Source organism: Gadus morhua, chromosome 12 (genome assembly GCF_902167405.1).
Source record: "Gadus morhua chromosome 12, gadMor3.0, whole genome shotgun sequence".
Taxonomy (NCBI): Eukaryota; Metazoa; Chordata; class Actinopteri; order Gadiformes; family Gadidae; genus Gadus; species Gadus morhua.
This window is the reverse complement of record NC_044059.1, coordinates 3382444-3398335: the sequence shown is the minus strand read 5'-3', so window position 1 is coordinate 3398335 and position 15892 is coordinate 3382444. Positions and strand designations below refer to the sequence as shown.

Here is a 15892-nt window from a genome sequence, read left to right as displayed (position 1 = left end):
AGGTTGTTCAAAGGTGTAGAAGAATGTAAACAAGGGAGGCCCGAGCCTTGGTTTTAGCACCAAAATTGCATGGAATCCCTCGGTGTGCACTGTTTACCGTTGCCAATCTGCGATATGGGACAAAGCAGCTCCCAGTTTGTCTATGGTAGACAATACAGGTTGTTTGAAGGCTGGCCTCAGTCACCCCGAAAGGATCAGTTTTGGAGGTTATTATGACAGGGCTCGTGACACACTTTATCCATTCTATGCTGTTGTTCACTCTAGAGCCCCATTCCTCCCCTGTGGACCTACAGCGGACGCTGGAGGAATGGAGACACAGTGACGTGGGAGAGGGATAGCATGGGTGAGCTCTTACACAATCTGGAGTTCATTGACCGCCCTTCACTGGCGTGTGTTTTTGAGGGAAAGAGAACAACATATTTACATTGAGGAGTTCCTTCATGGGAAAGCCCTCAGCTTGAGGGTTATGTTTTTGCCCTGATCAGAAGGTTCCCATTGTGCTAAAAGAATAAAAGCAATAATCATCTAAACACGGGGGCATGTTTAAATATTGGCTGTTGTTTTAACCACTCAATCGTCAAATCCCGCCGGCGGACAAGTTTTAGTTACACCACTTCTTCCCCCCAACATGCTGGGTCAATTTTCGGCATTATAAGATTGAGTGATATAGTCATGTTATACACCATTTGAAAGCCTAGAATCTCATGAATGTCAACCATTGTCAACCATTCGGTGGAATAAATATTTTTAGGGAATATAGATCAAATATATAATGATATAAATAATTTTAGTCTATGCTATTTCTGATGACATGTTTTAAGCTAACCACGGTTATGAATGTTTTCTTAACCACATAATGGAAGAAACCATATAAGGTTTTAATGATAAGTTAAAGACTACAAACATGGCCACTTTGCCATTTCCGTTTAAGCCAAGACAGACCAAAGGTTTACCTGGGTAAATTAGAACATGTAGGCGTGGCATTTACCGTTCCGCCCACTCCCTATATAACTGTTGGTCTACCTGTGTTCGGCAGATGCTTCATAATAATAATAATAATACATTTAATTTAGAGGCGCCTTTCAAGACACCCAAGGTCACCTTACAGAGCATATAGTCATCATTCAAAACTATGTAAAACAGACTAGGAATAAAAGGAAAGCAGAGGTTAAACATGAAGAATAATAATAATTAATAACACTCAAAGACGCCTAAAGTGAAGGGGGGACCTCACTAACCATGAGGTCAGTGAGGTGGTTCATGAACCACCTCCAGACCGCAAGCCTGTTAACCTTGTGTTTCTATTAGAATAAACCTCGTTGTTGAACATTTACCACTCTTAGAGTCATACCTAGCACGAGACGATCATACAACAAAGGATCGAATTAGTTTTACATCAATATCCTAGTGTCTTAGGTCAAAATATCCCCCCTCACCCTCCCCCTCCCTTGGTGCAAGTTTTCTTTGCTTAAGAAATTATCATTTAAATCCACAAACAGCATATGTGTAATCCAGGGGATATAAAGACTGGGACCAGAAGATAATTACTTTCTCTCCATTGAAACCCATACATATTTTTCGATCTCATAGGTCCCATTGGCTCTACCGGAAGGGGCGTGACTTCGCCACTCTATAGTTGTCTGATTCGTATCCACTGTGTTCGCCAGGGCTCTGACGATGACGTAGAGTCCTCACACATATCTGTACTACTTCCTTGTCAACAAAGCCTTACAAGCCAATGAGGCGATCACTATGAAAACGGGGTATGTATACTTTGATTGACAGCTACACCAGCAGACAGCAAGGGGCAAATGCTCTGTAGTTAGCTAAGCCATTTTTTAGAGTTTAACACGGTTTTAAACTCGTCGGTGACGCAAGTAGTCACTTGCCGTCTTAAGCTCCATTGCTGTGTCATATGTACCTCTGGTTTAACATGCAGCTGCGTTTTACCTTGATCTCAATTGCTGTATCTTCAGAGAAATTCACATCAAACACTAGAGGGCGTATTTTGTGCGTGTTAGTCTAATCTCGAAACTGGCAGGATGAAACAAGGCTTCATCATAACCGAAACACACACACAGAATTAGTTTTATGAATTCATCATAACCGAAACACACACACAGAATTTGTTTTATGAATTATTATTATTATTATTATTATTATTAATAATAATAATGATGATGATACATTTACACTTATTACACCAGATAGGCCTTCAGCACAATAAAGGCTACAATATAGGAGTTGCTTAAATAGGCAGGTGCCCAAATAAAACGCGACAAAGAACAGATTATTTGTATGTAAAAAAATAAATGAACGCACAGGGGATCACACTATTCAACGAAACATGAAAAGGTAAATTCCCATTTGACCATGCTCAACTAAAATGGTTAGCAATAATAGCTTGGCGAAATGGACTTCCTGCTAGGTCAGCAGTATCCGGCCCAGCAGAGGTATTAAAGACCTCAAGTCCAAGGCCTATTGGCTGAAGGAAACGGGGCACATCCCAGTCGATTGCCAAGTTGCGTTGATTGCCACTCGCATATTAATTAGTCTTTAATTAATTAATTAATTACGTTTGCATACACACCAAGAGAAACAATGACAAGTAATTGATTGATTGATTGATTGATTGATTGATTGATTGATTGATTGAAGTAGGTGAGGGCAGATTCAGATTCTGACTCGGATTTCCACAAAAAGTAGCCTAGACTATTTCATAATCTATTTCAACATTATTTGCGTTTTATTATATTAAAGGCCACTTTACATTCCCATTAAGATTTTGGTGGTAATTAAGCACAAAATGCATCCACCATTGCATCTGCTGGGGTATCCTAGAAATCAGAGTACTTCCGGTTTCCAAGCAGTTTAACCAGAGTTTAACTATAGGAATCGGCTGATCCTGTGTGAGTCGTTACACAGCAATCACGTTCAACTTCTTGCGAAGCTGGTGTTAAACTCCAAAACCTCAGTTTTAAGGAGTACGGTTTTAAAGTGCAGCACAGCTAGCGCAATGCTAACTGACAGAGCAATTGTCCCCAAGTGTCGGGGACGGGCCTTAGATAGAGACGGGCTATTAGATATCCTAATAGCCAATGAAGATACCTTTCTGACAATATCCAGCATGTCAAACACCTTCTCACGTGTGGGTGAGAAAACAAATGCGCAAGGGGTGTGCATAAAGTAGTAGGCTCGTTGCCACTCGACAGAGTGTGAAGTGAGCAGGTGGTTGATTTGCGCGCTCGTGTGTGGTTCTATTTTTATTTATTTTTGCTGTGGAGTGTGGTTTTATGAACATTTTGAAACATGGCTAAACGCCCAGAGAAGAAAGGAGGGGGAGGGAGGGAGTCATGTAAATAGTTATTTTTCTTTATTTGTACTATTATTGTAATTTTCCTTATTTTTGTTCATTTGTGCATAGTTATTTATAGTATTTTTACTATTTCAGTTTTGATGTTTTATACCATTGCAATTTGCACTTTTTTTTTTAAGTAAAATTAATTGCCAAAACACTGAGCTTTTTTTTGTCAAAATTGCATTGGTGGAATAGCTCCTTTTGTGTGATTATGCCTGTCTCATTAGATATCAGAACATCTGGTATGCTATCTAAATGGTGCACAAGAATGCCCAGAGGGTAACCTTTCATTTCAGACCAAGATTATGCTTCTACATGTTTGGGTTCATGTGTGAACCTTTTGTTTTCAGTATGGGTAGCCAAAGATCCTTTTTGGAGTCTCCAAAAGGACCCTGACCAAAAACAAATGGACATATCATTACATAAAAGGAGCTGGAGACTTCATCTTTTATGCATTGTTGATCTGCTTTTACACACAGCATCACAAGACCTAGGGCTAGGGCTCAGTAGTGTTTCCAAGGGATATGGAGTAACCCAGGGTACCAGCTTGGTTTTAGAGGTGTGTGTAACCGGCTGGGGAAAAAACAATATTTTAGCCTTCCCAGCACTGTGTTAGTACATGATACAGTGATAATGTCATACAATTCTACAGGTTCTCAGCTTTCCAAAGAGACCAAGCATGTGATTAGAGGTCACACTATGAAGTAGAGTAGGCGCAGTGCAAAACCTAAAAAATGGGCAAAAATGGCCCGAAGACTAAGTGGTTAATGTAAGATACGCAATGAGATAATCGTTGAATCATCATGGTCGTACAGGATGTTTGTACGTAAGAATGACCCGGAAGCCCGATTTATTTGGAGCAATGTGTCTGTTTGGATGGCCTGTTGACCACCGACCCCCCCCCCCACCCCCCGTGTTCCTGTCCTCAGGCATTGACGTTGCAGATGTAACGCATGTTTCATTTAAAGCTCCAAGTCCATCGTTTTTGTTTTATCTTGCTTGTGTCAACAGCAGAAAAACACACTGACATATATATACACACACACACACACACACACACACACACACACACACACATACACACACACACACAGTTACTACTCCCACGAGCACAACTCTTACGTAGGTATGCATAACAAAAATATGCACTATTCCATGTGGACATACGTACTTGGTTGTTCGTGTTCACACACAGACACACATACACACACACACACACACACACACATCCAACCTCCCGCAGCGTTTACAGTAAAGGATGTTAGGACACACTGGGACATATGGTGAGCGAAAGTGGGGGCTGGAGGGGGGGGGCTTTAAAACCATCATTAACCCCAAACAGTGAGTAGGACAGCTGCATCATGGGCCTGATGTTTGCTCTACACAGCCTGAGTCAGACAGCTGATAAAAGTCATTTCCTCCAAACTATTGAGCAACTAGTGAGGCCTGTGAAGACTCACATTTCCTGCTGCTTATCTTGACATACTTGAGTGTTTGATTTGGCACACCTTCCCCAGAGTTCTGAGTGCCGCATTCTGAGCGAGGCTTGTGTGAACACATCCGCCCGGTAGACCCCACCGGAAGTGTAGATACACAGACACACTCACACGCACAAACTCAGGGCCAATCATGCAGTTACGTGCGTGTTCTCACACACACACACACACACACACACACACACACACACACACACACACACACACACACACACACACACACACACACACACACACACACACACACACACACAATGTCAGGTATGCAGTCACACGTGAAAGACACACTCACACAAACACACACACACACACACACACACACACACACACACACACACATACACACACACACACACACACACAATGTCAGGTATGCAGTCACACGTGAAAGACACACTCACACAAACACACACACACACACAACACACACACACACACACACACACACACACACACACACACACACACACACGTACACACAAAACACCATGCATGGCTACACCATCATAAGTCAATAGGAACATTTGTTTTTCCATATTTACATGTGACTTCATACAATTGTGTCCACAGACATGGTAACTAACGTATGATGGTAAGCATTATTGGCCCTTAACACTAATATTCAGAAAAAAACACTGCCTCAAAAGGCTATTGGCTCAAGCAAAACAAGTAGAGGCATATACTTGAACTTTATACCCTGAATTTTTAAACGTTGCAAACGTGCAAAAACATAATTATATATTTATGTGGCATTCAGTCCAATGCTGAAAATATATCTGTGGCATTCAGCAGGCCAATGCTGTGGTAAAGTGTTGAAAGTATGACCAAGTGTTTCTTTGTGTTCAATAGATAGAACGTTATCGATCCCCTGTATAGGACATTTGTTAATGTTTGTCCCTATAAAATAATAATGGTAAAAAATTAAATACAAAACACGAGGGTAACTGAGTAAGTCAAACCGTCCAATCTGAAGGCTCTACTTAACCACTCCCCCTACTCACTTCCACAAATGTAAAGCGAACAGAACTGAGTAGTGGAGGGCGTAGCCCAACTAGTTTGTGAACGACCCAGAGAAACGCAACGCAAATTCAATGTGAACATGTATGAGGCTTTAACAAAATCCCGGACGATTTTGAAATTCCGCCACACATTTTTCGCCACACAAGTGTCTCAAAAAGAGGGCATGTCCTAGCAAAATAGGATGTCTGGTTACCGGACATACAGGAAACCCATTTGATTCCTACCTGTAACACTGTTAAATAGCGGCCCACATTGGTGGGCGCTATCCTGGTAATTTCTGTGCAGCGCCGTATGACGAATGTATTAAATATCCAAATTTGATCGGACCGGACTGGAAAGTATTACCCAACACAGTGGCGGGTGAAGTGACACCATGCACCCGCCACCATACAAATCCATCCGCAAGTGGTGTGTGGCGGGTGTTAATTTCCGTCCCTGACACACACACACACACACACACACACACACACACACACACACACACACACACACACACACACACACACACACACACACACACACACACACACACACACCTGACCAAACGTCCGACCCCAGGAGAGCAAGGTCGCAGCCATCCGGGACTGGCCCCGCCCCACCTCCAAAAAAACTGGTGAAATTGTTTCTTGGTCTGGTAGGGTACTACCAGAGGTTTATCCCCGGCTTCACCAAGCTGGCCAGTCCCCTAAATGATCTGACCCGGAAGGCCCTGCCAGATTGGGTAACATGGTCAGAGGCAGCAGAGAGAGCATTCGGTACCCTTAGACGAGCCCTCTGCTCAGAGCCCGTCCTGATAACACCTGATTTCTCTCTGCCCCTAATAGTCCACACCGACGCGTCCGAATTGGGACTGGGAGCGGGACTCTCTCAGGTCCGGGTTGGAGAGGAACACCCAGTTACCTACATTAGCCGAAAGCTCCTCTCCAACGAAAAGAACGCTCCACCGTGGAGAAGGAGGCCCTGGCCATCAAGTGGGCCCTGGTAAAGCTGAGATACTATTTCCTGGGCCAGGAGTTCACGCTCGTCACGACCATGCGCCACTCAAGTGGAGGGCCAGCACGAAGGACTCGAACGCACGGGTGATGAGGTGGTTCCTGGCCCTCCAGGATTTTAGGTTCCAGGTGGACCACCGGCCGCCAGACGGGAGCGACCTCCCTCTTCAGGGACGAGACCGGCCGGGCCGGAGAGACAAGAACACTGACTCTTCCGTGGCTCACGGAGCCATAGTATTATTTTTGTTTTCCCCGCGTTGGGCACAGACCTTCTGTGCTTTGAACAGACCTTGGCGTATGGTAATTCCTGAATGATAGAGAAATTCCTGGGGCCGGGTCACCACAACACACACACACACACACACAAACACACACACACACACACACACACACACACACACACACACACACACACACGCACACACAGTCTCACACATACACACACTATTTTTTTGTATATATATATATATATTAAAAGGACATGAATGAGATACTGTACAGATCCTGTACTTCCTGCAGTGGCACAACCGTTTTATAGCTTTATAAATTTATAAATATGATGAACATGACTTTGTCTTCCCGACCGGGTGATCTCTACTGAGTGGACACCGACCCTAGCTGCATTACTAACCTCTTGCATTAGCCATGTTTTTCTGTTTACGTCTTTATAGCGTTACGTAACCTAATGACCGAGTTGGATGGCCTTTCCATACGCACAGGCTTGACCTGTAAATACCCACACAAACAACTGAGCAGACAAAAGGACACACACACTCAAGCATACACACATACACACACACACAAACACACACACACACACACACGCACACACACACACACTGTGAACACTAGCACGAAAAACATGCTTGTTCAAGAAGACACATGTCCTGTTGCTTTATTTCATAATCAGACGTCAATAGTATAGCAGTGCAAACACGTAGTATAAAATATCTTAACAAAATGTACAATCAACATAGAACATCTTAATTAATACACCCTGAATTCAAGATTTGGACAAATATCTAATCATTCATAATATAGCTCTGAAAAACTCAATATACAATATACAATAATATCGATTAATACATATAACAATTTAAACCCGTATCATACAGTATGAAAATATCAAATTCACAGGAAAAATATTGTACACAACCCTGTTTCCATAAACATCACTGACTTTTAAAAGCAAGTATATAAAATTTGATTAAAGTTCATTTTCATTTCTTTGAAACAGAAGATAATACATTGAGTCCAAGGCTATTATGAACTTGAAACATATTTGAATACCAACTCCACTCAAAACAATGCCGGTCAGGTTACACTTTTCAAAAGCCTTACCAAAGTCAACATTGGCCACCATTTCAATTACAAAAACATTTCTTTCCAGGGACAGCTTAAACCGGAAAAATACAGGCATTCATTAAATAAACTCACAGAAAACCACTGCAGTCAGCCGTCCCTGGGACTGCAGCCCCAATACTAAACCTTGATATGTTTTTGAAAATAGGTTGGCACATTTGAAAACCAGCTACCTGTTGTCAAGACTAAGGCAAGCGGGAGGCAAAATCCCAACCTGCTGTCAATCATTCCTGAAATATCCCTTTGGAGGATCTGACCAGCGAGAAAAAGCTCATAGAGAAGACGAAAGGTAAAGAAGCACCTTACATTCAAGAGGACCGCTACCTTAAGCACATGCAAGAAAACCTGTTCAAAGAAGCCTTAAGTCTTCAGTGCTTCCACTGACTGTGTCATAGTCATGCATGAGAGAGCCCCTGTCTGGGCAAAGCATGCCACACCAACGTCGAGGACATAAGTGTCACAGGTCAGCCAATAGTACCATGCTGAGCCACCAAATATATACTTTGTGTTCTGTGTAATCCAAAAGAGGTTATATTGTCTGCAAATCCGAAAGATGTCTTTATATTATATTTGTATATGTCGATATATATATACATAGCTATGTAGATATAGATATTGATATATATTTATAGATATATCGAAATGATTTAGTTTTCTTGTGTCTCTGCACCGAAAGCAGTTTTTTATAAGATTTCATAAAAATAGAAACTGTTCTAACAAGTACAGCAACAATAAAAATATGTCTTTCCAAGCAGGCAAATATTTTTTAGTTCATAAAGGAAGGATTGATATTCACGCACCACAGAAAAAAATAAAATGTCCAAATTCCATGCAATCATTTTCACAAAGATACAACCTGGCTCTGGCCGCTCACTCTATAGGCTACATACACAGTTAAAAGATATCCAGATGGCTACAGCATGCAGGGGTGGTTTGGTTTAGAAGACAAACTTGGTTTATTGCTACACATAGACGTAGGATCAAGGAAGAGTCTCGAAAGTCACGCATTATAGGGAAACAAACAGCAAACATGACTGATATGCAACACTGGCACCATGCACTTAAAGACACTGAGCCGTCAATCGACCAGGCCCAGAGAGTCAAAGGGTTTGTACCTCATGGTCCATCGACCAGGCCCAGAGAGTAAAAGGGTTTGTACCTCATGGTCCATCAACCAGGCCTAGAGTCAAATGGGTACTACCTCCATGGTCCATCGACCAGGCCCAGAGAGTCAAAGGGTTTGTACCTCATGGTCCATCGACCAGGCCCAGAGAGTCAAAGAGGATCTAGCTCATGGTCCATCGACCAGGCCCAGAGAGTCAAAGGGTTTGTACCTCATGGTCCATCGACCAGGCCCAGAGAGTCAAAGAGGATCTAGCTCATGGTCCATCGACCAGGCCCAGAGAGTCAAAGGGTTTCTACCTCAACATCAACCAGGCCCAGAGAGTCAAAGGGTTTCTACCTCATCATCGACCAGGCCCAGAGAGTCAAAGTGTTTATACCTCATGTTCCATCAACCAGGCCCAGAGTCAAAGGGGTTCTATCTTATGGTCCATCGACCAGGCCCAGAGAGTCAAAGAGGTTCTACCTTATGGTCCATTGACCAGGCACAGAGAGCCAAAGAGTTTGTACCTCATCATCAACGAGGCCCAGAGACTCAAAGGGTTTCTAGCTCACCATCGACCAGGCCCAGAGAGTCAAACGGGTTCTATAACTCATGGTCCATTGGTCAGGCCCAGAGAGTTCAAGGTTTTCTACCTCATGTGGCATTACAGTCCAGAGGAATGTGCCACTAGATATTGATCTATAGGAATGTGGTATCCCGTTTTTAAAGGCATTACTCTGTTGGCTTGGCAAGTGGATAGCCTATTTCCCATCCTCAGGTATACACATATGCCATAATTACATTTTAGAATGGACTCATCTCTTAATGAATGCAGAAATCATTTGAAAGGGTATTTGTCGCTGCAAAAAACTCATTTTAAATCACTATAAGGCATCAGCACTGATTTGGTTTGACACTGAGAATATTGACAATAATATGCTACACCTTCAATACTGTGTAGTATTGTGTTTCTGAATACAGGGGAGTCCATGCTGAAACTCTGGGAACATCAACTGCCTTTGAAACGGTCCCAGACCGAGCGGTGTCTTAAATACTACTACTACGAGACATCTACGCTGCGCCCCTGCAGGCAGGCAGTGCTGAAACGCTGTGGGTTGGGTGGGGGGGGAGAGATCTGAAAATTAGTCTGATTTTCAGCCCTGGTATGAGACACTAACCTGACTCCGCCAGATTGATTGATTCGCATTTGCTCAGCATATCCATGTGTGAGCCTTCCGTTGGAGAACTTTTGGGAAGGGGTGAAAATACTGGTTAGCTGATTGGATAAACCATCTGTCCTTCACCACCTATGTTGCTGATAGACGGGCCAAATCAACCAATCAGATCAACGGAAGCCGCCGTGTTGTTTTTAGACTGAACAGTCGCTTCTCGTTGCGTCACACCTTAACCCGCCTCAAAAACAGCGCTGATTGGCCGGTAATTTAGCGACCGGCTACAAATTTTCTCCATCGCAGGTTACCAGACTGATCTGCGAATAAATACAATGGAGCTCGCAAGATCAGGATGGTCTCACGAGGCTAATGAGACACAGCCCGAAGAACCAAGAACCAAGAACCAAGAACCAAGCACCTAGCACCAAGGCCTCCTTTAGACAAAGGCTCTTTCTTCTTCTTCTCCTTTCGAGCGTCCCACCACAACCCCGTCACAGAGTCTGCTTGGGCGTAGGTGCGCATGCGTGCGAGGATCACACCTTTGCGGCGGGTGCAGAGGGCAGGTATCGGGTGCTGCTGGTGGAGGTGGTTGGCATGGCCGTGCCGGGGATAGGCGTCCTAATGGCGGCGTAGGTGGCCACCGTGGGGGCGGGGCTCAAGCGGGTGCACACATTGCTGCGGGCGAAGTGGCTTGAGCGCCGCTCGCCGTGCCGCGGTGGCTGGCTCCCGGACACTCCTCTCCTTTGGCTCCGCCCTTCCAGGAAGTAGGTAAGCATCTGACCCTTGCCCTTCACGCTGACCTGTCCTCGGCACACAAAGTCATAGTGATCCGTGAGGATGCGGTACACGTCCTCTGTCACCTGGAGATAAAAAGGAAAGGTATGGAAATATATAAGCGTGTGTAACTTTTTGAAGCCCTCCACATACACTGGGCTCAAATTTAGAGTGCAAAAACTTGTCTTCCCAGCGGAGGCATGCTAAGTGCCACGCAGAGGTATGCAATAAAGCCCATTTATATCAGCTGTAAAAAATAGCTGTAAAGAAATTGCTGTAAAAAATACATCGACCCCACACCGAAAGAAAATGCTCTAAAGTTTCCGCTCTTTGCCAGAGCTTTGGTGTGTTGAGGCAGTAATGCCAGAAGAAGAAGAAGAAGAAGAAGAAGAAGAAGAAGAAGAAGAAGAAGAAGAAGAAGAGGCACTTTGACTTGTAGGGTGTCGAGGGGGGTACCTGTATCTTGCCCTGGACTCCGGTGCTGTCCATGCGGCTGGCCACATTGACCGTGTTCCCCCAGATGTCGTACTGTGGTCTTCTGGCTCCGATCACGCCCGCCACCACCGGGCCCGCGTTGATACCTGCAGGGGTCAACAGAGCAGGATCGTCACGAGATTTACACCGCTCTTTAGATAAGGATAGAGTGTATAAGTATAGTGAGTATAGCATAAGTATATAGGCTTATGTGAATTAGTATAGAGTGCTAATGATATTTACCTCATCATGGAGTGAATAAGAAATGAGAATCGAGAATGAACACGCATTCTGAGTTGGAACCATCTAATACGCACACTGATGATCTACTCCTGTATATCTATGCCCTGATCTGCCCTTAAATACTGCAAAACGAGTAGAATCCATAGAATATAATAGACAGAGGAACGACAAAGTAAGGGGACTAAACTCAAAGAGACACCACACACACACACACACACACACACACACACACACACACACACACACACACACACACACAGAGGCACACAGGTTGGGAGTGTGCAGACAGGATGGCAGTGTGTACTCCAGGCAGCAGTGTGATTCCCTCCCCCGAGTCTCAGGCTGCTCACAGGATACCCGACACAATAGGACTCAGAAACCTGAGGTCTCGCTGTGATGCGCTTCCTGTCAGAACACGCTCTGTGATGCGTTTCCTGCCCTCACAGCTTCACCTCACTTACTGGCAGTGATGTATGTGATGGACGTGAGCTTTTTCTGGAACACTGGCAGATCAGACGCACCCGGGGGGAGGGGCAGGGTGGTTGAAGAGGGCGGGGCTAGACGTGCTAAACGTGCGAGACGTGCGTCTGCGGTGGACGTGTTTCTGCTCACCTACTCTCAGGACAAAGTCGTTGTAGGACTGGTAGTTGATGGCATCCAGGACGTCAAACATCTCGATGGCGAAGTCTGACACAGTGCACAGGTGTGACGCGATGGACTTCTTAGCCTGCCCATCAGAATAGAGTGTGTGTTTTTGTGTGCGTGTGTGTGTGCACGCACATGCGTGCATGCACACATATACACACACACGCACACGCACACACACACACACACACACACACACACACACACACACACACACAGGACAACATAGAGACACACACATGCAGGAACAAGCAATAAAAGACACCATTTAGTATTATTCATCATTAAGCGTGAGAAAGAAGAGAAGGCACATTCTATCATTCTTTATTAGTGAGAATTTCTACAATGACTTCCTTCCCATTCAAAGCCCACTGACAGACTGTTGGGTTTGCATAAAGACTCTGTCGCGTAGAAAGGACCCTTTTGTTTGTCAGCTTTGTAAGATTTAAAGAATCTTTCTGAACGCCATGCCAGGCCATATAATCCCCCTCAGCGATGTAGGCACATACAGGAACATCCTGAAGAAAAGCTATTAAAAGAAAGTACAAAGCTGTGCGTATTTAAAACTTTAAGTAGGTTAAATGGTAAAAACGTACGTGTATAGTCAGACGTACACACACACACACACACACACACTCTTAATTGCATGGGCTGAAAGGGCACCTTGGCGCCGGTGGTAGGAACCAGCCCCACGGCGGCCATGTAGGTGCTGCCGATCGTCTTGATTTTCTCGATGTCCCTGTAGCACTCTTTATCCATCAGCTGGGGAGAGGAGGAGGGGCACACAGGTATATTACATATACATGCATACATTTTCTTTACTAGTATTGATTGAAAGAAAACCATTCCCTACTTGATTCCAAAGGTGAAAAATATCCTTTGAGATTATTGTATTCAGTCAATTTCACGACGGATCTAACGTTTATACGTTAAGAAAGTCAACAGCTCTTAACAATATTCATTGTTTTCTGTGAATCACAGGATAATGCTTTTCAAGAAACCTGATATGTAAATTAGGTATTTTATGTTTACAATCCCTAGTAATCCCACCGGTTTGTCAGCATGAACAAGCTACTCATTTCAACTTGTTAAAAAAAAAAATGCTAAACCCTCAAGACATAGGCTTCAGATCAGGCTTTGCCGAAAAGAGCCCGGAGGTATTAATGCAATCACTTTAATCACCATAATGGAGACAACTGCTTCTTCACCTCATCAAAGTCAGCTATAATCTCGTTGAGCAGGCGGAGACACTCCACCCCCATGTTGTTGCCGTCCAGCTCGATGTAGAAATCGTTGAAGTTGGCGATGGACGCAAACAGCACGCCGACTTGCGCGTACGACTGGTAGTACAGGTCCTGGGGGAAAAAACGGCAGACATCTCACTGTCACAGAAGCTGTGCAAAAGATGGAAGAATTACCAGTACGCCCGAGGGAGGTGCAGTTATTTTGTTATCGTTTAATCATATTCTTCTGGTTGAGAGTTTAATTACAACGCCATTGGCAAAATAGATTTTGTGGGATTGATTTGTATTTTTGTTTTATATGTCCAAAATTTGCCCGTCCTAAAAAGTGATCTTCTTTGGTGAGAAGACTTTAGGATGGTAGGTATGCGGCCAGTAGTGATGTCCAAGTACAGTTTTGTTTGTAGCACAGTGTGAAAGGGGGTTCTGAAGGGACCCCGTGGAATTAAATCAACATGTTAGCTGTGAAAGAAAGGCTCCATGTAGCACCAGTCCGCAGTCTCAATACAGTGTCCACCAATGTGACCTTTCGCCCAGAGGAAAACTAAGGGGGGGAGCTATACATTCACATAGTTCTGAAGGTTCCCCAGCATGCTGGGAACACACTTCCTGGCTGCAGTGTTTACAAAACAAAAATGTCCTCAGGAGGGACTACACACTTCCTGATTTGCAGGGCCAAAGGAAGGTTGACTTAATCACTTCCTTGGATGGGGTGGTGGTGGTGATGGGGGGGGGGGGGGGATCAAGAAATCTCTTGGTACATCCAACCCAGACTTCAAAACGATTAGCTGCAGATCTGCTGCAGTGGGGGGTCTGTTTTCTCTGTTTTGTTACGTTTATTTACCTACAAGGCCGACATAGCACCAAACAACAGTTTGTCTGCCAGCCAGGCAGAGATAGGGTGAATCACAGCTTGAATGTCTGTTGGCAGCTTACGACGTCAAGACAGAGTCAATATAAGTATCGACTAAATGCTGCTTCAGAAATGCCTACATCTAAAGCTACCTATAATGAAATCAGATACAGGTAATTTAGGAGCAGGTAGGGGTCCAATATATTGCTCAAAGACACTACAGGTAATTGGGGATTGACCCTGGGACCTATCGATTTACCTTTTAAATACGGTGAGAAATTGAACTTAATCTGATCATATGGCTATACCTATGCAATCAATAACTTAACATATGTATCGGCATCTAATAATGTATGTAAATTGGCATAATTACCATTTTATGCCCTATATCCTACCACTTCTTGTGTTGTGTCGGTTTTAATCACTAAATACTTGGTTGTTTACGGGCATGGTTTGAGGGCCGCACTCTGGATGTATTAGTCACAACCAATAGGAAACAAAAAGTGGATTCAAATGTTTGTTTCACACTCAAAACATCAGTGCGGCTACTTTCAAATTTGACATCTGACAGTGATTAAAAAGACCAGTGTAGTTTCATCGCCAGTGATCCACTTTGGTGACAGGGTGTCCAATAGTGATGTGTGTTGGTATCTGGTTCAGACAGAGCGCTCACCATGTTCCTGGGGTTGGACATGAGGAAGTGCTGGGCCACGTGGGCCGGCAGCAGGTTGAACAGGATCCTCTTGTTGTCCAGTTTCACCTTCTCCATGTCTCCCCGCTCCTCCTCAGCCTGCTCAGACGAGAGGGGAACCGTGGTCAGCTTCGCCAGCAGTCACAAAACACAGAGTTCCCAGTGGCGTTGTCGTACGTGTTGCTCGTAGCTCTCGTAATCGATTTGCTTCTTTATTTACCGGGGTACCGCTAGTAGACTCAATAAGTGAAGATAAGTCTACTACCCGTGCAATAGCCCCTTGACAAGTGTTATGAGTGACACCTGTGTTTACCCTACGAAGACCCCCGGTGAAAAGGGTCGATAGCATAATAATAATAATAATAATAATAATAAGTATGAATGGGAGTTGCGAAAGTATGTATTTATATATATATACATACATACATACATACATACATACATACATACATACATACATACATAC

At 44.0% G+C, this 15892-nt stretch overlaps 1 protein-coding gene across 1 annotated transcript in view; it reads right to left on the bottom strand.

Moving 5' to 3' along the window:
- Positions 1–7735: 7735 nt before the first annotated feature.
- adcy1a (adenylate cyclase 1a) overlaps positions 7736–15892 on the bottom strand; it is a 30553-nt gene continuing 22396 nt past the window's right edge. The window contains exons 15-20 of the mRNA XM_030373343.1: positions 15409–15525; positions 13850–13996; positions 13305–13403; positions 12609–12723; positions 11736–11860; positions 7736–11365 (exon numbers count right to left, since the gene is read on the bottom strand). Of these exons, the coding sequence (XP_030229203.1) occupies positions 11039–11365; positions 11736–11860; positions 12609–12723; positions 13305–13403; positions 13850–13996; positions 15409–15525 (930 nt within the window). The 3' untranslated portion in view covers positions 7736–11038. The remainder of the gene's footprint in view (positions 11366–11735; positions 11861–12608; positions 12724–13304; positions 13404–13849; positions 13997–15408; positions 15526–15892) is intronic.